Consider the following 21,055-nt stretch of genomic DNA (forward strand, 5'->3'; position numbering starts at 1 on the left):
GAGGGACAGTGCCTGCTCCTGCCGGGTGCCCAGCTCTTAAGTGGTCCCCGGTCTCATGCCGCCTGCCCCGGGGCCTCCCCCAACTCATCTGTTTATTTCCCTGTTGGGAATGTATTGATACCTCTAGGATGCAAGGACGGAAGCACACCTGAGGGGTGGACACTCAGATGGTGCCCAGCAAATATCTGTGGAATTTCCTCCAAACAACAGGGAAAGCGATGGAGACAGAAACCTCTGCAGGCCCCCAAGGGCACCCACTTCCCTGACCCCGCCCACCTCCCTGACCCCCATCCCGCAAGCTGGGCCTAGGGCATCGGTGGCCTGGCTGGTCATGCCCTGGGCACCAGCGCCTGCGGAGAGTTCAGGAGGTGAAGGGTTTATCTCAGCTCGGCCCATGACTGCATTGAAAGACAGAAGGGAGCGGCTGTGGCTGTGGCTGGAATCTGAAGCCAGTGCGGGCGGCCAGGGCCTTTCCCTGGGTGGTGACGAGCGAGGACCAGAGCCCTGTCCGCCCGAGGGAAGGGCGAAGGGACACTCCCCGTGGCGGGGGTGGGATCCTGGTAGCCGGGGCTCAGTGACCACTGCCTGGGCCACCGTCTGTGGGGACCTGACCTTCCTGGGGAAACCCATGGGTCAAAGGAGCCGAGAAATCCAAGCACCAAATGGCCGCTAGGGCAGGACGGGCACGTTCGCAGTGGAGAGGCTGGATGTGTCCGTGGGAAAGGAAAGAAATGGAAACAGAGGCTCTTCAGGGGCACCTGGGAACACAGCCTACACTCTTCCCAGGCCTCCTCCCTCGTCCACTGTGCTGCCTGGGTCCTGGAACAGCCTGAGGGCCACAGGCTCCCATGCAAGGCTTGCTGGGGGCCTGCTTGTCTGGGACTGAATTTGGACTTTATGGGGCTATGGCTTTAATTTCACAACAACCGATAACCAGTGAACTGAAGCCAGTACAGCACCGTGAGCACCAAGTCAGAGAATTTTCATGAGGGAACCGATGAACAGGAAAAGGGTGCGAGGCTGCCCCAGCCGCGTCCTCCGGGAGGCGCCTTCCCAGGGGAGTGTGAGGCTGCCTGCTGTGGCCAAGCCACCAAAGGACCTTCTTCACCGCCAGGTGTCTTTTGAGGCACACGAACGTCAGAGGCCCCAGCCACGTGCTCTGGAGGAGAAGCTGAGAGCCCCAGGCCACAGGCAGGGCAGGTGGACCCGTTAGAAACTGCATGTGTTGCCTCTGGCACCAGCCACAGCAAGAGATTCTCTTCCTATCACACAGGGAACAAACTCAAGGATCTTGACCCTGCCCTCCTCTCCCCAGCTGGCTGCACTTGGGGACGCTGATGCCACAAAGGAAATAATAAACCAAAACAAGATAACTCTATTGGGCGGCGGGAACAGAAAGGAACATGTAGCAAGCAGTCTTCTTCATCCACGCGAGGCGATGCCATGAAAAGGACGGCCTTCTTTGCTACAAATAGCCAGACGTGAACTTAGCAAAGGAAGCACGGGACGCACAGGAAGAAAAGTGCTCCAAGGGATGGACGGGACGGTGCCGGGGTTAGGAAAGCGCAACGCTGTTCAGACACAGTCTCTGATATATGAATTGCAAGCCCAGTTAAAAATATCAAAAGGGCTTTTTTAGATTTTTAAGAATATTTTTAAGGTTAGGTTTATTAAAAAATAAGCAAGACAACCAGAAAAAAGACTGAGGAGGGCATAGGAGACCCACCCGCGTGCATGACTCTGAGTCTAAAGCTGCGGCCACGGCCTGTGGAAACCCAGCAGAAAATCTCCCAAATACCCAGCATATGAGGACGGCAGCAGGTGAGGCACTGGGGTGAGACAGACTTCAAATGTGTGGTGTTGGGGCAGGAACTGTGCCTAGATCCCCACCTTGTCCATCACATCAAAAGAAATTACAGGCGGGTCACAGATGAAAACACCTAACAGCAGATAACTGTTTTGTAATCTTGGGGAGAAGCCTAAAGCCCAGGAACTAAGAGAATATAACAAGTGTGAATATAGAATTTAGAAGAAGAGATTGGTTTAGCAATCACTAAGATAAAGCACGTGTGGCAGGATCTGCTTGTCTCCTCGGAGCTCACAGGAGCCTCTGCCCCAGATGCAGACATTGAGCCCTGGGTGGCACCGGGCTACTGTGCATGGCTGCGGTCAGGGCGAGCCGGGCCACACGGCAGGGCCACCCTCCCATTCCCATGTTTACACTGAGCGTTTCCTCTGCCTGTGGCTCTTGGGCTGGGGTCTGTGATCCAAGTCTGGGAGGCCTGGAGATGCCTCCGGACAGCGCGTGGGGCTTGGGGAGTGGGACTGAGCCACCTCTGACTCCTTCCGCTGACTGGGATCCAGTTCCAAAGCCATGCCTGGGAAGAGACTCCTGCCTCTCCCAAGATGACTCTGTACCGCCACGCCTCCGCTCTCGGCGCCCGCAGGGACTCACCAAGGTGGCCTTTCATCTAAAACCAGACACACGTGACACCAGGGGACCACAGACCCAGTGTAAGGGGAGCTCTGTGGGTTGTGCCGCAGATATGTTAAAATTCACACAGGACACCCAAAACGATCAATCTTATTTTATGATAATTTTAAAATAATAAAAAAGACTTGTGGCAAGCTGAAAAAATTTTTGATAACTTTACTACCAATGGCTAATTTGCAAATTGCAACTCCTACAAATTGAGAAAAATAGGCAAAAAATATAAACAACAGTTTATAGGAAAAGAAATACAGTTTTTAAACCTAGGAAGCACAGCTTTACTCATTAAAAAAACAAACAAACAAACAAAACAAAAACCTGAAATGATGATGTCATTTCTCACCTGTTACATTGGAAGAGATCAAAAGTTTAAAAAAAAAAAAAAAAAAACAGTTCATTCACCCCTGCAGGGGCGGAGGCTAAGGTCGGCTCTGGGATAATTTGGCAGTATCTGTATCCAAAGGAAACATGAGGACTGCCTCTGCGATTCCATCCTTGGGAACGCATCCCGCAGACACTCAGACGTGTGGGAGGCAACAGGTACACGAGGATGTCATGCCAGTTTTGTTTATAATGATGTAAATTGGAAATAACCTGGACATCAGCCAACATGCATGGGCTAAGCTCACATGATGCACCGGCTGGAAATGCCAGCATGAAGGTGAGACACGCTAAGAGAGGGTCTCCTGTGCAGACAGAGTCGCAGAGGCACGGGACAGACCGCGTGTGCTAAGCTGCCAAGCGTGTGAAGAGCAGAAGGCCGCTCACACATGTTTACATGTCTGAGCACAAGATTCTTGGAACTGTAAGTACGGTGGTGTCTGACTGGATGACTCAGAGGCGGGGATGGGCTTTCACATCACACCCTGTGAAACATTTACATTTTGTTCCATGTGCATTTATTGCCTATTGCTAAAAACGTCAAAATTTACTTGTTTAAAAAAGAAAGTTTGGTGAAAAGGGAGCAGGCCTCGGGAAGGGACCACAGCTCCTTAAAAAACAGAACTATTCAGGGCCCTCCACAAACCACAGCCAAGCCTAAAGCCACCCAAACCCACAGTGCTCCCAGGAAGGCACAAAGGAGGCCGACTTACTTTGCACGCAGGTGGCGAAGCCTGAGTTTTTGGTGTACGGAGACCCATACTTGTTGATGCAGTCTGCAGGAAGAAAGGGAATGGATGTCAGTCATCCTTACGAGACCGGATGGACTGCAGAGCCTCCGCTTCTGAGAAGCTCTGGAGAGGCAGTTACTCTCCTTACCTGGGGTGCTATCATCCTCCAGAAACAATGCCGCTTAGCTTGTGTTAATACAAAACATTTTAGCCCCAACCCCAACAAACAGGAAACCGCCTCCACCAACTCAGCAGAGTTGTGCACCCACAGTAGTCAAGTGCGTAAAGCACCACCCGCCGTTTCGAGGGGGTTCCTCCTGCCGTACGGGAGAATCACCGGGAATGTTCACTAAGCTCCTGACAGTACTCGGAAAGCTAAACTTCATTTTCCAGTTGACCCCTGTTGGGAAACGCTGCGCTTAACTGGAAAGCCACTCTGCTTTGGAGAAAGCCCCTCCATGCTCTCTGGCTGGCTGGACACAGCTTGACAGCAGACATCTCGCTAGGGCGGCGGGGGGAGGCGAGGCCTGGCATATGCACATCCAGGGATGACCAGAAACGTGAGATTGTGCAGAACGGTGCGGGGCCTCTCGACCTGGCCCTTCAGCGGGTTACTGTTGCTTATCCAGGCGCAGAAAGGCATGGATGGACAGCGGAAGGCCTCCTGTGGGTGTGCCGTGGACAGCTGGCCACCCCCTGCTTCAGGACTCAGTCCTGGCTGGTGCCTGGGCTTTCCGGGCCAGTGCCAGACCCACTGTGTTTGTTCCAGATATGGACCCAGGGAAGGACCCTTTAAGACGACATTTACTAAAATGCACTTTGCAACATTAAAAAGGAAGACCTTGAAATACCTTTCTCTCCTTCTAAGTGAAATGCACTCAAAGAGCTCTAAGATGGTGTCAGTTAAACAGGCTGACCCGGGGTCTCTGGGTTTCATTTTCTTGCTGTCCTCCCTTCCCAAGTGTACAGTGGGGGTCTCCAGAGGCCGCCCCACATGCACCAGCTGCTCTGATTGGCTGAGATAACGTCTGTGCATTCCCGTTCTTCAAATTAAACAGAAACACTATTCAGTGTTCACGGTTTTAATTAAGAATACGGTAAATATCAGTCAGTACAGCCCACATGAACATGGACCCCTTTGGGGTCCTCAATGACGTCAGAAGTGATTAGTCCTGAGATCAGAAAACCGGAGGACAAAATCAATTACACGTCCTGACAAGGAGCTGAGCCTGGCATCAACTCAGAGAAGGGGTTTGCAGATAACAGCATTCGCCTGAGGTTCCACTAACACGGAATAAAGCTGTGGTATAAAATAAACAGAGAAACTTGTTTCTGACCTGCATGTTCCAGGCAGTTCCACGTGCACCATGTGATTAAGACTCTTCCTTCCAAGAGTTACGTGGTGAGGAGACTCCTCCAACATGAAACACGCACCCCCAACTATGCCTCTACGACAACCAGAGTAGAGAAGTAATTGAGACTTACCTAAGTATCTTGGGTAAAAATAATCCTGTGGAAAAAGAAAAAGAAAAGGCAAGCATTGACCGGCACGCTACGAGGGTCTCTAAACAACATAAGCATCAGCTGGTTAATCAGAGGCTGCTCTCGGGCCAGGAAACCGAGGAGAAGTGACCGGGGCACGGCTGCTGTGAGACCAGCAAGCAAAGCCAGGGCCATTTCCAGCTGCGTAGGAAGTGCCACCCGGTGTGTCCAGGGGAGAGGCCTGCCCAGAAGGACAAGAATGCTTCCAAGTAAAACCCCACTCTTAGTTCCCTGTTGACATAAGGGTCTCTAAAACCCAAAGACCTTAGTTCCCTGTTGACACAAAGGTCTCTCAAAACCCCAAACACCTTTCTTTTGGCACACGGCATTGATTTGCACTTATTGTATTGGTGAAACAAAATTGGTACTGGATGAGGATAGAAGCTGTAACGAAGGGTCTTCTTATCCATGAAAGCACACTGACGAGGTCCACATTTGACACAAGTGAGCTGTCGGGTCCTGGAACCACCTGCCTGTCACTTGGCCAGCAGAGGCCGGCCGGAAACTTCTTCAGGATCCTTTTGCCATGGCCCACAGATTCTAGGGCCACAGACTGGTTAAAGCAGCCTCTAATCTCCAGCTTAGGGTCAACCATGCCAGCAGTTTGGCCCTGAATGCTCTAAACCAAGAGACCAGTCATGGCAGAATAGTCCCAGCGGCCTCTCGATGCTGGGAATGAGTCAGCATTTTTACACTATTTTATGAAATCCTCACAAATAACACCCAGGAAGGTCTTTTTAATCCCATTATCAGGAATGAGGAAACCTGGCTTCAGGATGGTTGTGGGATTCACCTGGGGGCATGAAGGTCAGGATTAGCAGGCGCTAGTAGCATTTTGCAAAGTAGCAGACAGAGGCGGTACCCAGCGCCATCTGTAATGCGCCTCTGGCTTCATGTGCTGGCTCTGCACAGCCTTTCTGCCTCCTTCCCACCTCTTTCCCACACTTGCTGGCCTCGCCACACCTTTTGTGGGAAGAGCCTGGAGGCCCCGCCCCAGCCTTGCCAACACCCTTCAGAGGCCTGCTTGGATGTGTTTTCACAAAGTTGTGTTCTAGGAAAGATGGGATGCTCTTAAACTCTTACTCCCTTAAGAGAAAGGAAGGGTCAGGGTGAGCTGGTGTTCAGCTCATATGTCTGTTGGGAGGGCGGCCGCCCTGAACATCAGGAGGGCTGCAGACCTGGAACACACACCCTCATGCCTGCCCTCATTTCTCTTACTTCCAATTTTAGTCATGGGTTGGCAAACTCCAAGAAAAGGCAAGAACAGCCAAGTGAGCCCTGATGGAGTCCTGCAGCAACACGAGGCAGCACCAGGTTTCTAGGCTTGGAAGGAGAAGGGAAGTGATGGGGCTTTGTCTCAAAGCGGGAGGCTCTGGCTCTGAAATAAAAGACTTAGGAGGGATGGAAAAGGTGTCCTCTCAGGTTTAGGAAGCCAGGGATTGAAAACACCTAAGAACTAGTGAGCAAACGGCCTAACTATACGCAAATGCTTGCATTACCACAGCTTGACAGCAAGTGTGTTCTATTTTTCAAAATCAAGACTAGTCATACTACTTAATGTGTAATCTGTTTTAATACCAAGTTTTATTGTTGCAAAAAGGCATTATTCATGGAAAAACTACGCCAATCTCCTCTCAGTTCGCCACACCTATGGGAATGGGGTTTCTAAAAGCACAGGGTTATAACCTGGGCACTGTATCCTAATTTGCATGTTTGATTATTTGAGGCAGTAATGGAGGCAGAAAGCATGTGCTAATTCCACCAGCGAACTAGGGGAAAGATGGTTAAACCATGAGCAAGAGCAAAGCTAAGACGAATAAACCTAAAAACGCTATACACTCCTGAGAGAAAGAAAAAGAGACATTTCACATTTTCCTGAGAACATTCTGGTATACATTCCCAAGAAAGAAAGACATTTCACGTTGTCCTGAGAACAGTCTGGTATACACTCCTGAAAGACATTTCACGTTGTCCTGAGAACATTCTAGCCAAAGATGTAAGACCCAGAAATGGCTTTGAGTAAAGGCACCCAGATAAACATCCTGACCTTCAGAACCAAACACAGAGCACTTTGTTCTCAAAACCCTCCCGCCCCTGTCTGCACTACAACTTGTTCAGGTGCATAAACCTTGGCCTGAAGCCCTGCATTACCCAACCCTCCAGAGCAGCACCCCCAGGAGTCCCCATGGAGCAGAGGCCACCACTCAGGAGGCCGAGATTTAGAACCAGGAGCTCCTTACGTACACACTGACTCTCTTTCTTCTCGACCTAGGAAGAGCAAGACCTGTGGTAATGGGTTGGCATGCTGGGGTTAGGTGAGGGCAACAGGGGGAAGAAGCTGGGATTCCCAGGCTGGAAATGGCGCCATTTGGCCCCTGGAAATCCTTTCCCCAGGAATCTCTTCTGTTTTATTTGAACAGCTACAGATAAAAATAAGTGAGCAAACCCCAAGCCACTGCACTGTCAGCTGAAGCTTCAAGAGGAAAAAGACAACATCTACCTGCCCAGCACCGAGCCTGGTGCTGACTGTCCCCCAGAGGCCTCAGGAGCCATCACCAAATACATGGATGGATGACAGATGGACAGTGGATAAGTGCGTGAAAGAACGGACGGGTGAATAAATGAGTGGATGGGCAGATGGATGCATGAGTGGGTGGGTGGATGGATGGATGAGTGAATGGATGAATGAGTGAACAGATGGATGGACAGATGGATAGATGGATGGATAGATGCATGTATGGATAAATGCACAGATGAATGAATGGATGGATGGATGAGTGAATCGGTGGATAGATTAGTGAGTAGGATGGATGAGTGAGCAGACAGATGCATGGATGGATGAGTGGATGGATGAATAAATGAATGAATCAGTGAATGAATGAGTGAATGGGAATGAATGAATGGATGAGTGGATAGAGATGAACAAATGAATGACTGGATGGATGAGTGGGTGGATGAAAGAATGAATGAGTGGATGGATGAGTAAATGAATGGAGATGGATGAACGAATGAGGTGATGGATGACTGAGTGGGTGAATGAATAAATGCGTAGATAGATGGGTGAGTGGATGGATGGATGGATGAATGAATAAAACAATAAGTGAATAGATGGATGAGTGGGTGTATGAATGAATGAGTGGGTAGATGAGTGAGTGGCTAGATGAGTGAATGAATGAGTGGGTGGATGGGTGAGTGAATGGATGAATGAATGAAAGAATGAGTGAGTGGGTGGATGAGTGAGTAGATGAATGGTTGAGTGGGTGGATGGGTGAATGGATGGACAGATGAATGAATGAATGAGTGGGTGAATGAGAGTGAGTAGATAGATGAATAAATGAATCAATGAATAGGTGGGTAGGTGAATGGATGAGTGAATGGGTGGATGAGTGGCTAGATGAGTGAATGAATGAGTGGGTGGATGGGTAAGCGAACGGATGAATGAATGAAAGAATGAGTGAGTGGGTGGATGAGTGAGTAGATGAATGGATGAGTGGGTGGATGGATGGACAGATGAATGAATGAATGAGTGGGTGAATGAGAGTGAGTAGATAGATGAATAAATGAATGAATGAATAGGTGGGTGGGTGAATGGATGAGTGAATGGGTAGATGAGTGAGTGGATAGATGAGTGAATGAATGAGTGGGTGAATGGGTGACTGGATGGATGGAGATGGATGAATAAATGAAGGAATGAGTGGATGGATGGATGAGCGAGTGCATGGAGAGTTGAATGAATGAGTGAGTGGATGGGTGAATGAATGAATGAGTGGGCAAGTGCAAGGTCCTGCAGTTTTCACTCCCACAGAGCACTGAATGCTCAGTTTCACTTAAATCGTTGATAAGTACTTGGAAGAAAAGTCAAAATCAATGCTCCCAGTCTGTTTCTTTTAATAATATGGAAGTGTTTGTGCTGTAATTCCTCTAGTTTACAAACCCCCACGTGATTTTAAAACTTACATCCTTGTTATTAACTGACATCTGCCAAACCCAGTCTTCTAGGTGACAAGCGTGGTGCCCACTGCATGGAGGATGCAGCCATTAGGTCTCTCGGAGGTTTGTGTGCTTTGCTGTTCCTGGCAGGGACGACTCGGAGGGCAGCAGCCTTCTGGTCAGCGCAGGGCCCCGTCCCTGGGTGAAGCAGGGCAGGTGCTTGGCCCGTGCTCCCGAGGCTCTGGCGCAACTGCGAGTGGCCCAGGATGGCCGTGAATGCGGCCCAACATAAATTCGTAAACTTTCTTAAAACATGAGCTTTAGGCACAGACCTTCTTTTTAGCTCATCAGCTACTGTTAGTGTTAATTTTATGTGAGGCCCAAGACAATTCTTCTTTTTCCAATGTGGCCCACGGAAGCCAAAAGATTGGACGTCCCTGTGCTAGGGGTTCCGGGGCTGGTCGAGGCTGGGAGCCCCGACTGCAGAAGGTCCCGGTGTGAACAGCAGAATCGGTGCCTCCTCTGACGCCTCCCTGACTGCGCCCATTGCCCTTCAGTTTTGTAAGCATGGAGGAAACTGAACCTGAAGCAGCTTGGAGGGAGCTGAGCCCCAGGACAGGAGCCTGGTCTGGCTGGGGTCTAACATGAGGCCCCAAATTTGTTATAAAACTGCAGAAAGTGTCTGATGAGTAGATGCCACCTCTGGACCCTGGCATCTGCCTCTGCTGCCTTTGCTCTGCTCGGGAGAGCAGTGGGTGCCGGCAGAATCCATGGGAATTGGTGCAGTGTCACAAAGACCCAAGCCCACCTCCGCCCCTGCCCTGCCCACCACCAGACCCAGGTCTCCCCCGCTCAAAGCCACCCACAGGGCAAAGGTCAAGCATGGCAGGGAGCTGCACACAGGGTCCCCAGGATGGGTCGGCCTTGGGGACCAGGCTGTAGCCTGGCCACCCATGCAGCAACCCTATCAGCAGGGCACTGTGGTTCTCAGGCCCCAACCCCCAAATGACCTTTGACCTGGTGACAGGCTTCCTCCCCCAGAGCTGTGGTTCAGAACAAGGTGGGGTGACCTCCCCATGCCGCCACAGGAATCAAGCAGCACCCAGCACGTGAAGAGACCCTCCAAGGGGTGGGGGGGACTCTTTCCCTAGGCCTGCTCTGGGGCCCCTGCCTACCCGCCTGCAGCTTGGTGACGGTTTCCAGTGGTCTCTCGATCCAACTAGACCCTGGAGGCCAAAACCTCCATGCGGTGATGGCACTCAACACAGCGTGTTAACAAGACAGGAAACACTTTTGGGCCCAAAGTGCACTGAACTGGAAGCACCTCGTGCAGCCTAAAGTCAGTTTGGAAGGTTCCAGAACATTTCCTAAACACCTTCATCTCTGAATACACTTTAACTCCTTGGGGCTCAGCAAGGTCTCTGCCTGGTGGTGAGGGGCAGCCAGGGGATTAAGGGCACGGCCCGACCTGACGCTCACTCATCCTTGGGCCACGGTCCCCGCAGAGCTGCAGTGAGGATCAGAGGTCAGTGAATGTGGAGAACCTTCTGCAAACACCCGATGTCAGTCCTGCATAAATCTTTCTGTGTGCGTTTCATCTGCGTTCACACAGCAAATAGTGGTTATTTTTCAGAGTGTGCTAAGAATGTATTACTCTGTTTAGCAAATAACAACCATAAATTTTGTTTCCAAAAATCTTTATCTTACTTGACAAGTGGGCTGAGAATGCTGAGTGCAGGGACTCTGTTTATCAACACCATAACTTTCTGTGATATTTTCCATGGGAAATGGTCACAAGAATTCACTAACCCTTTGACCATAATGTTGTTTTCCAAGAACTTGACTTCTATGAGAAAACTCAGAGTAACGCCCACAGGAACTGCCCTTGGGGAGCCTTCCTTTCTCAGCATTTGCAGAGCCTCTGAAGAGCCACCGTCTTACAGACCCTTGGCCTGGCAGCACGGCTCTATTCATGTTCTTCTAGCTTGGGAAGTGCAAAATCCTTTCCTTCCTTCCGAATTCATTTCCTAAGTCTTCACACCCACAGCAGCCTGCTCTAGCCCTGAGCGAAGTGGAAGTGCTGATCCTACTGCCCACAGGAAGCAGTGCCCATGGCCCCCAGCCCAGAGGACCCCAGGCTGACCTGGAGGGAGACAGGCCCCAGGAAAGCACAGTCAGTACACCCGGCATGCCCATCCGCACCCAGGGTCAGTGGTGACAGGTGCCTCTGCCCTCCTCCAAGCTCATGCCCAGGTGCGCCCTCCCTTGCTGGGAGCCCTCTTCCTGGGAGCTCATCCTGGGCGTGACTGCCAGGTCAGATGTGGATGCTGGGAACCGCCTCTGTAGCTGACTGCACAGCTGTGAGCACCCCTCCATGCCCCACAGCACTGACATGGTGCCTGAACCGGTGGGTAACCAAGCTCTTCTCACAGAAGCCCCGAGACATACATCAGTGTCTCTCATGGGCTTCGTGGCAAACAAGACAGAGGAGCTTGAGTGGCTTCCAGCAGCTGCACAGCAGTAACGCTGAGACTCCCCCCGCGCAGCAGTAACGCTGAGACTCCCCCCGCGCAGCAGTAACGCTGAGACTCCCCCCGCGCAGCAGTAACGCTGAGACTCCCCCCGCGCAGCAGTAACGCTGAGACTCCCCCCGCGCAGCAGTAACGCTGAGACTCCCCCCGCGCAGCAGTAACGCTGACACTCCCCCCGCGCAGCAGTAACGCTGACACTCCCCCTGCGCAGCAGTAATGCTGAGACTCACTCCGCCCGTCTCTGCCCCAAACACAGAGCATGCTCCCGACAGCCCCCAGCAGGGTGTCCCGTGGTGCACAACATTCAGCACGTGAGCGTGGACGCAGGGAAGGAACAGAGCTGTAGCCCCCACAGGCCCTGGGCCAGCACAGGCTCTCAGCGAGGAAGGCCCGCTGTCTTTCAGGGCAAGCCGCGCCGAGGGCTGCCTGCTTTTAAGTGCAGAGCGGTGACTGTCTCTGGCCATTTGGCAGCATCCTTGCGGGCCCTGAGAGAAGCCAGTCAGGAAGCCACAGAGCTGTCGGATGGGAGGGATGCTGGCCACAAGAAACACTACAAGGAGAGAGGCCCAGGACACACCACTGTCTGCATGTGGTGGGCAGAAAGGAGCCCGGGAAAGCGCTGACTAAAGAGAGGCCAGTCTGCAGGGGAGCAGAGGGTGGGGAGGAGGAAGGAAGAGGGTTCCTCTGTGCCCACCCCGGCCCCGGTGGCATCGCTGTCCTGGGACCAGCCTCATGTCCACAACAGCTGCCGTGGGGAGGAAGTGGGATGTCTCACTGCAAATGCTTTGGGAAAAACAAGACAGTGTACTTTGTGATCATATAAAACAGCAAAATAAAATAGTCATGAGCACAGGGCCAGTGATTCTGCAGTTAGAACCATGTGGACTCGGTCCCCACCTCCGGCGAGGGCGTCTCCTGCACACGGTGCCCACACTTCAGGTCACACACACGTGCCTTGGACCCAAGTTCACCTTAGGAGGTGTCGATTGCTCCAAGAAAATGTGCTAACCTTGGAGTTTGGGGCCTGGGCTTCCATCGGAGTCTTCCCCACAAAAAGCGAACTGGGACCAGTCCCTCGATAAGCTACTGACCTGTTCACAGAAGCACAGGATGAGCGGACGCCTGGGTCTTGCCAGCCACCACGTTCTATGATCCCAGGACAAATACGATTGCAAAGTTCGTGTTTGTTCTCGGCTTACAAATGGGGAGGTTTATTTATGGCCTCTCCGTATCCAAGGGGAGCTGCTCCATGGGACGCTGGACAGCTCAGTTTGCTCGAAAGGGCGGCTGCACCATCGGGCGTGACTCAACCCAAAGATCCACCCCGCGGGGGCCTGGCAGGGACAGCTGTGCTCGGACGCCGGTGTGCCACTGCCGCTTCTGCGCTGGGAGTCACGCCCCGGCCGCTCCCACTGGGCTCCTGGCCTGAGCTGTGCCCAGCTGGTGTAAGGACAGTAAAGGCAACCAGATACCCTGACCGCGACCACCACCAACAGTCGCCAAGTGTGCACACAAGCAGAAATCACAGACGCCCCGGCAGCTGCCTGAAGGACAGGCTTCTCCTCCAGCTTTATCCAAGTTGAGCTGGTCTTCGACCAGACGACCAGGCCCAGGCCCCAAATTCACCTGGGTTGCTCTGAGGACTGGTGAGACTTAAAGGTCGCTTGGACTCCTCCAGTGGCCAGGACACATGTCTCTCTAGTGGACTGGTTGCCTTCTGTGTTGTGAGGGACCAGCCAGGCCTGCAGGTTGGTGCCTTTCTCTGACCTCATTGAGTAGCAACACTCAAGTTCAAACACAAAACCACCATTTACGGTGGAGCCATGGGCTCTGTAGCCCAGCATGACGCACCTGGCAGGCCATGTTCATGAGACTCATGCTCCGAGCCACTGACACACACCCAGCTCTCCGCAGCTGCCCTGTACTTTATGCGCCCACACCAGCACCACTCAGCCCTCACGTGGGTGCCAGTACGCTCACAGTCGCCTGCACACAGAGGAGCACACAGCGGGGCCAGGGGTGCTGCCACGTCCTGCTCTCCCCCAGTCCCAGCGAGCACAGAAGTTAATGACAGAGTGTGGGGCTCAAATGCCCAGGACACACTGTAGCCCTCCACAGCCTCTCAGGGCCTCAGTTTCCACATCTGTAAAATGGCTCAGTGACAGCTGTTACACAGTTGTCGTGAGGATGTAACAACTTCACACATGGAGACCCCGAGAACAGCACTCTCAGGAGGACCCGTACATGATTCATCTTTCAGACTAACAGACGACCTGAGCGACGGACGAGCTGAGTGATGGATCTGAGAACAGGAGTGACCAGGAAGTGAACAGTTTCATCATCTGCTACTGCTATTCAATTGTCAGGGTTGAAATAAATGGAAAGCCGGCCTGCCTGTAAACACTGTCATGTATTTCCCACAAGTGTAAAAAGGAAGTGAACAGTATCTTCCAGGTGTGGTGGAGACAGTCCAGACACACCCGAAGCCCACTGCACCTCCCTGAGAGCTCCCGCGTCCGGGCTGCCCTCACTTGGAGTGGGCAGGAATGCCACACTGCAGCCCTCTCTTTTCTGCAGGGATGGTCAACTTAGCAATTCTGAAAACAAACAATGTTGACTCAGAGTGGCCTTACTGTACTGTGGACAGTTGGTCCTGGATGGGAGCCAGTCCCAGCCTGGCCGAACGTTTGGCCTTTGTATGCTGAGAATCCGGCCACTGCAGTGACTGGCCCAGGCCCTCTGAGGGCTGGCTGGGTCAAGCTGTGTGTTTTCCATGGAGCCCAAGTTCCAAGGGGAGGTCGTCACACAACTGGGTCTAGCAGGTTTGTGGACAGATGTGGAGAAAATGTATTTTCTTATCATAGGCACTAACACTGAAAGGAAAAAAATTTCACCTATAATTTGAAAACGGAGCCCAAGAAAATTAGTAGAACATTAACAAGGCCCAATGCACTTTACTATTTCTTTTGAATATTATACTTTTAATCAACACCCGTCAGAGCAGACAGTGCCTCTGTCAGAGTGAAATGCAAAACTGATACTGTTCTTAATTTATTCCACTTCCAGCTCCCCTTTAAAATTTATTTTAAAACCTTTAAAATGAACCTTTCACTTGGTCAGGGTCAAAATTTACAAGGCATACACACCAGGTTTGCAGCGAAATCACTGGAATATAAAAACCATGGAAGGTCCAGAGCATTTTCAACATCAAATACGAAACCCTTAAACAATAAGCTTTGCATTGGAGAAACAGCTCTCAATTTTAACCTTAGAAAACAGGGGAAAACGAAGCATGAGGAAACCTGGATGCCTATCAATTGCTCTGGGGTAAAACCATAACCTGGGAAGTGCTCAGCATGCCCCAGCTAGCAAGCTTAATGCCCCTTTACTCAGAATCTCAAGAAAGAAGCCATAAGCACTTGCTTCCTAAAAGGGTGTTTTGTTCCTGAATAACAAAGGGAGATGTTCAGCATTTCTCAAAACGTCTTTAATTAGAGTTTTCCACAGATGTGAAGCTCTCCGGCTGGGGTGAGGGTGTCGTGCCTCTGAGAAAGCCCTGGAGGAGCCTGGCACCAAGTGTCTGCAGACGCCTGGGTAAAAACAAGCATCTGCACAGGTGCAGGCACAGGAGAGGGCTGCAGAGCCAGCGCCGAAGACGGCCCTCAGAGGAGGCCAGGCCCTGGTCCACTTGCCCACCTGCAGGCCTCAGGATGGGCCCAGGAGGAAGGGTCTTGGCCACAGGGCTCTGGCCCCTCAGGCAGGGGGCTCTGGGAGTGGAGAGACCCTGGGGGTCTGAGGAAGCTGGGGCCACAGAGCCCCGGGACCTTGTCTCACGTTTTAGTGATCCTCATGCAGCTGTCAGTGGTCTTCTGACCCCAAAGTTGTGGAAACAGAAAAGTGTGTGAGAGGGTGCACGCGTCTGTGTGTGTCTGCGTGCATGTGGCTGGGCATCCATGTGTGCCTGTGTGTGCATATGTGTCTATTTATGTGACTGTGTGTACATGTGTGCATGTCATTATGCATGTGTGTACACGTCTGTCAGTGTATGACTGTGTGTATGTCTATGTGAGTGTGTGCATGTATGTGCACGTCTGTTAGTATGTGTGTGCCTGTGTGTTTGCATGTCTGTCAGTGTGTGACTTGTATACATATCTATGTGAATGTGTGCATGTATGTGCACGTCTGTTAGTATGTGCGTGCCTGTGTATGTCTGCATGTCTGTCAGTGTGTGCGTACATATGTCTATGTGAATGTGTGCATATGTATGTACATGTCTGTTAGTATGTGTGTGCCTGTGTGTGTGCATGTATATCTGTGTCTATGGGAACATACGTACATGTGTGCATGTGTCTGGGTAGGGGTGTGTGTGCCCGTGCACACCTGTATCCATGAGTCAGCACCTATCTGTGTGGGTGTCTGTGTGTGAATGTGTGTGCATGTGCACATGTATCTGTGTGCATGTGCCTGTGTGTGAGAGTGTGCTGCAGCCTCTGTCAAGGCAGGGCAGGGGAGGTCTCAGCCTGGCCATTACCTTCCCCACCAGGCGCCCCCACATTGTACAGCCCTCCCCTCCAACGGGGACCTCCCTTTAGGCCATCCCAACATCTGGGCCTGTGTCCCAGCCGAGTGGCTGACTCAGAGGGGTTTTCATTTCCATACAGGGTACCCCTTCCCCAGCTGTTCCCAAAGAATCCACAAGGTCAGGGCAAAGGTGCTTGGAGGGCACATGCAGTTCACGACGAGCCAGCAAGTTTGAAAATGGATGCACCAACATCCCATGCAGAGAATTCCTCACCACCAGCAGTGGGGAGAAGAGAGAGACTGGGACAGAGAGAGAAACACAGAGGGAGACACAGAAAGAGATAGGGGAAGGGAAACCCGGCCTCGGAGCACAGGCCTGGCTACATGTCGTGCAGGTGCGGGTGCAGGTGCAGGTCGGCTAACCCAGGCCAACCCTCAGGGAAGGCCACCAGCCCTCGGTGAATATCGTGTTTGTGTCTCAGATAAAGCCAGGTGATGGGATCAGGAACCACAGCCTGGATGATTCTCTGGCATGCAGGTCGGGGATCAAAGTGCACAAACAGGCTCCCAGGCAGGCACTGGAGGACCTGGGCGGTAGGGCTGGGCTGGGGTAATTCTCTAGTTTCGGATCCTTTCTGGAATCAAGGGGTGATTACGGAGATCTTAGCAGGCCCTGGAACCTGATGGCCTTCAAGGACTCAGTAAAAAGGCACTGGGCCTGGGAAGCTTTAGCAGAGACACAGTGGGGAGTTAACCCAGCAGGGAGAGGCAAGGCCAGGGAGGGAGAATAACAATATAAAAAGGAAAACAAGATAAGGAGAAGGTCTGGGCGGTGGAGAGCAAGGAGGCATGTGGGGGCGGCCCAGCCTCGAGGAATGTTGGGGGAGGGGCACGGCTCCAGCAGAGAGGGCTGGGGAGGTGGGAGGAGTGTCCCTTCCAGCAGAACAGGGCTTTAAACCACAGGTGTTTGGTGAGGGCCAGAGCTTGGGAGGGGTGCTGGGCTTAGTATCCGCCTGCTGGAAGGTGGGGGTCTGCAGAGCAGGTGCTTCCCTCACAACCAGGAAGCAGCCCCAGCTTGGGGCAGTGGGACACACTTCAGGCAGGTTAGCAGGTGGGCAAGAGGTTAGCACACAAGTGAGCTTGGAGCCTGGGAGGGGTGCTGGGCTTAGTATCTGCCTGCTGGAAGGGCTGCAGAGTGGGCGCTTCCGGGAAGAAGGTGCAACCAGGAAGAAGCCCCAGTGAGGGGCAGTGGGACATGCTTTGGGCAGGTTAGCAGTTTAGCAGGTGGACATGAAGGTGAGCACACTGGAGAGCTGGCTCCAGCTTTCCCTTCCCTCCCTCATAGGAGGCTGCCCAGGGGAAACAGCCAGGGCTGGGTAGGTGTGTGTTAACTAATGGCAGCCAGGCACTTCCCACATCCTAAAATGGCAGGGGGCCGGGACCACCTTCCCTACAACCACCCGTGGAGGACCACACATCAAGACCCTGGGCCTGGGGAGGCCAGGGACCCAAGGATGCTCTGACAGTCACCATGGCCAGGTCCTGGTCACCTCTTAAGCTCAGGCCACAGCCCTTTTCCTCAATCAGCCTCACTGCACAAAATGTAAAGTGACCGACATTTCAAAGACAAGGAGCCCCTAGCCTTTGACAAGGAGAAGTTCATGGATGATTTTCACGCATTAGCAGGAAGTTGTGCTTGGACGGTCCCCTTGGGTCTGGGGTCTCCCAAGGGTGTGGCAGAGGATGCAGTGGAGACTAGGGTCCCAGAAGGGGTGGGCACGGTGTGCTGGAGCTGGCTGGGACTCGAGCCAGCCTCTGGACCCTGCCCCTGCCCCAACCAGGCTCTCCCCAGCATCCACCTGTCTGCAGGAACCGGAAACAGAAACAGAAACAGACAGCAAGCTAAAGGCCAGATCCAAAAACCAGAGGGAAAGCGGGTTGTTATCATTCGGCGTGGGGGCTGGGAAGGAGGGCAGAACTCTGGGAACTGAGATGACGCTGAAAAGAAGCCGGCAGAGGCTGCTGGGGCCAGGCTGTGAGAGGACGGGAGGGAGGCCTCCCCGGCACCAAAGCCACTCAGCCACATGCAGGAGGATGAGGGGATGGACATGCCAGCACAGAAACCATCTGACGCAACCACAGTTGTATTAAAGTAATGGGGTCCTGAGTCTGTTTTCATTTTCTTATCTTCATTTCACACCTTCGTAAACAAAGTTATTAAATTAAAATTGGAAAACCAGGTAGGGGACTGACTTGGGAAGAACAGCACAGTACGTCCAGGCAGCGTTCGGTCTGACTGACATGGGTCCTGCGGGTCCTGGAGGACAGCGAGGAGGGGCTGCGGCGGGGCCTTGCAGGGCTGCGCGGAGTGGGTACCCTGGGGTGAGTGTGACCCTGCTGCCCTCAACTCCCATCACCAGGACGCCTCATGCCACAGTTCATGTGCACACAGAATGTTTCGGGTGAGGACGCTGTTGGAGGGCACCGCACCAGCCACACGACCAACCCCACAGCTGGGCGGCGACTCCGAGCGACCAGGGCACACAGGCCCACCTGCCTCAGCCAGCGGCACAGGACAGGATTCATCATTAAAGAAACAGGAAAACAGGCCGGGGAGAGAGACCAGCTAGGCTGCGCTGAAGGAGAGCACGGAGAGCACGGGCCTGTGCGGCTGTGGGCAGCCCCCGGGGGAACAGCCCCAGGTGCGTCATCTCTGCAGGGATGAGCTATGCCCACAGGTGCACAATGGCCATCTGACAGCCTCGGAGCTTTCAGAAAGGCAGATCTAAGAGGGGTCAAGTCAACCACTAGAAATGTAAGCGGAAACAGGCCTCCATGGGTCATCCAGAACCACTCTTTCATCTCAGGTGACATTTATTCCACCCCAGGAGAATTCTTTAAAAGGAACATTCCAGCAGAACGGAAAACTTCGCTGTGAAATCACCCTGACTTCAGGGCGGGAGGGACGTCAATGGGAATCCACACCTTCTCGGACTTTCCAAAGTCACCCGCTCCCGAGCCCGCAGGAAAGAGTGGCCAGGCCGTCCTCATACGGCGGCTCCTGCGGGAAGCGGCCCCGGGCGCCCCGCCTTCTCCAAGGACATTCCTAACCGAGGTGCCGGGGCCAGCACCGCCGGGCTCCTGGACGCACCCGCTGCCTCTAGGAGAGCACCTGGCAGAAAGGGGCCGCGGAGCCGCCCTCCCCTCCCGCATGCGGCCCCGCTCGAGCATTCCTGGAATCGTATTTTTGGACCTGCTGCCGCAAGCAGTTCCCGCCCTCGGCCCTTTCAATTCCTCTTTCTGGAGGGGACTGCTCTCCACCGCTCTCAGGAGGACGCGGCGCGGCCCGGGGGGTCCCTCACCTCCAGGCCGGTAGAGGGAGGGCCGCGAGGAAGCGGTCTGGGTTTTAACCATTGTGTTTCTTTCGCACTTTGGAAACGGACTCCCGGCTTCCCCGCGGGGAGGCGTCTGACAGCGAGCGTTTCCCGGACAGCCCCGCAGCGTCTCACCGGCCTGCGCGGGGATCCTGGGGTCGCCGGGGGATGGGCGTGGGGGACGCGGGGCGGGCCGGGGCTCCTGGGACCCTGAGGCCAGGCCTCGCGGGGCGGAGCTGGGGGGCGGCAGCAGCGCTGCCTCTCGGGAGGGGTTAGAGGCGCGCGGGGGCCAGGGGTTCCCCCGCATCCCGCCCGCATCCCGCCGGCCGGCTACTCACCGTCTCGGGGTCGTTCTCGAACACCTCCCGCGCCTCCTCGCGGCTGCACAGCTCCTCCACGCACTCCCTCTCCAGGTGGCCCTGCTTGGCCTCCTCGAAGACCTGGAAGGCGCGGCGCTGCCTGGGCCGCAGGAACTGCGTGGCCTCGCGCGCCGGCAACAGCGCGGCTGCCCGGAGGGAGAGGGGGGGACGCGTCAAGCCGCGCCCGGAGCCTCCTCCCGCCGCCCGGGGACGGGGTCTCGGACCCGCGGGACTCACCAAACGCGCACTCCAAGGCCACCACCAGCAGCAGCAGCAGCGGCGCGCCGCGCAGGGCGGCGGGCCCGGGCGAGGGCGAAGGGGCCATGGCGGGCCGGGGACGCGCGGTCAGAGCGCCCGGGAGGCCGAGGCGAGCCGCGGGAGCCGCGGGGCGGAGGCTCCGGTCATCCCGTCCTGGCGGCCCTGAAGGTCACATCGCGGCGGCGGCAGCGGCGGCTGCGGCACCTCCAGCGCTCAGTCTGGGCGGGTTCGGGCGGCTGCGCGCGGGGAGGCGGCGGGGGCGGGACCAGCGCGCGGGCGGGGCGCGGGTTCCCGGGAGGATCCGGGCGCGGGGAAAGCGGAGCGTCCAGGACGCGGCGGGACTCGAGTGTCTCGAAAAGGAACGTCTCCCCAGGCGGTGATTGTCTTCACTAGCGATGGGGTAAAAGGAAATCGCAATACCTGGTTCAACTTGAGCAGGTACATTTTGACCATATTCCAGGTGTCATGTGAAGATTTAAGCCTCTTTCCAACCCCCGCTCCCCCCGAATCTACTGCATCCTTTTTGGAGTCTTCATTCTTAGACACATTTTGTCAAGACTTAAAACCTACCAAAGAAAAGATACACAGGTCAGATCCAATCCCACTGGGGGCCACCGAGTGAAATGCGACGGTTTCCTTTTGTAATCTCTGTTTTTCATAATGATATTCAAAATCTTGAGGTTTCCCAGTAGATATTTAAGCTGAAAGCAACATTGTGCTTGTCTTAAGAGACCAAGACTTTCTGGCTCTTGTCTTGGAATATTTCGCAAAGTCATAGGCAAAACACACACAAACAAACAGAACCAAAACACAGCAGACCACTCATGGGGGACCCGAACAAGGCAGTTAGCCCAGCATCCCCCTGCTGTAGGGAGGAGGGAGCTTGGATACTCCTCTCTGGAGAATCCTGCTCTGGAAATCCCCACACCCCAAAATG

At 53.9% G+C, this 21,055-nt stretch overlaps 1 protein-coding gene across 2 annotated transcripts; it reads right to left on the bottom strand.

The window, feature by feature from the left end:
* Nucleotides 1–2,792: 2,792 nt before the first annotated feature.
* Nucleotides 2,793–20,357, bottom strand: GAS6 (growth arrest specific 6). Of its 2 annotated transcripts, XM_030813744.1 has the most exons (5): nt 20,098–20,357; nt 19,840–20,006; nt 5,089–5,113; nt 3,586–3,648; nt 2,793–3,357 (listed from the first exon to the last, which is right to left on the bottom strand). In XM_030813744.1, the coding sequence occupies exons 1-5, from the start codon at nt 20,183–20,185 to the stop codon at nt 3,326–3,328; spliced, it is 375 nt and encodes a 124-aa protein (XP_030669604.1). In that variant the 5' UTR covers nt 20,186–20,357; the 3' UTR covers nt 2,793–3,325. The 2 variants fall into 2 exon arrangements, with proteins under 2 accessions (XP_030669604.1, XP_030669605.1); XM_030813745.1 differs by lacking the exons at nt 2,793–3,357; nt 5,089–5,113 and adding an exon at nt 4,941–5,051.
* Between the last annotated feature and the right edge of the window lie 698 nt (nt 20,358–21,055).

Source organism: Nomascus leucogenys, chromosome 5 (genome assembly GCF_006542625.1).
Source record: "Nomascus leucogenys isolate Asia chromosome 5, Asia_NLE_v1, whole genome shotgun sequence".
NCBI lineage: Eukaryota > Metazoa > Chordata > Mammalia > Primates > Hylobatidae > Nomascus > Nomascus leucogenys.

What these genes read in the sequence shown, in the direction of transcription:
- GAS6 (XM_030813744.1), bottom strand. Translation starts at nt 20,185, where the DNA reads ATGGCCCCTTCGCCCTCGCCCGGGCCCGCCGCCCTGCGCGGCGCGCCG. An exon ending in TCGAGAACGACCCCGAGACG is followed by an intron (nt 5,114 to 19,839) that starts GTGAGTAGCCGG and finishes CTTTTTCCACAG; the next exon opens with GATTATTTTTACCCAAGATA. An exon ending in TTTTTACCCAAGATACTTAG is followed by an intron (nt 3,649 to 5,088) that starts GTAAGTCTCAAT and finishes TTCTTCCTGCAG; the next exon opens with ACTGCATCAACAAGTATGGG.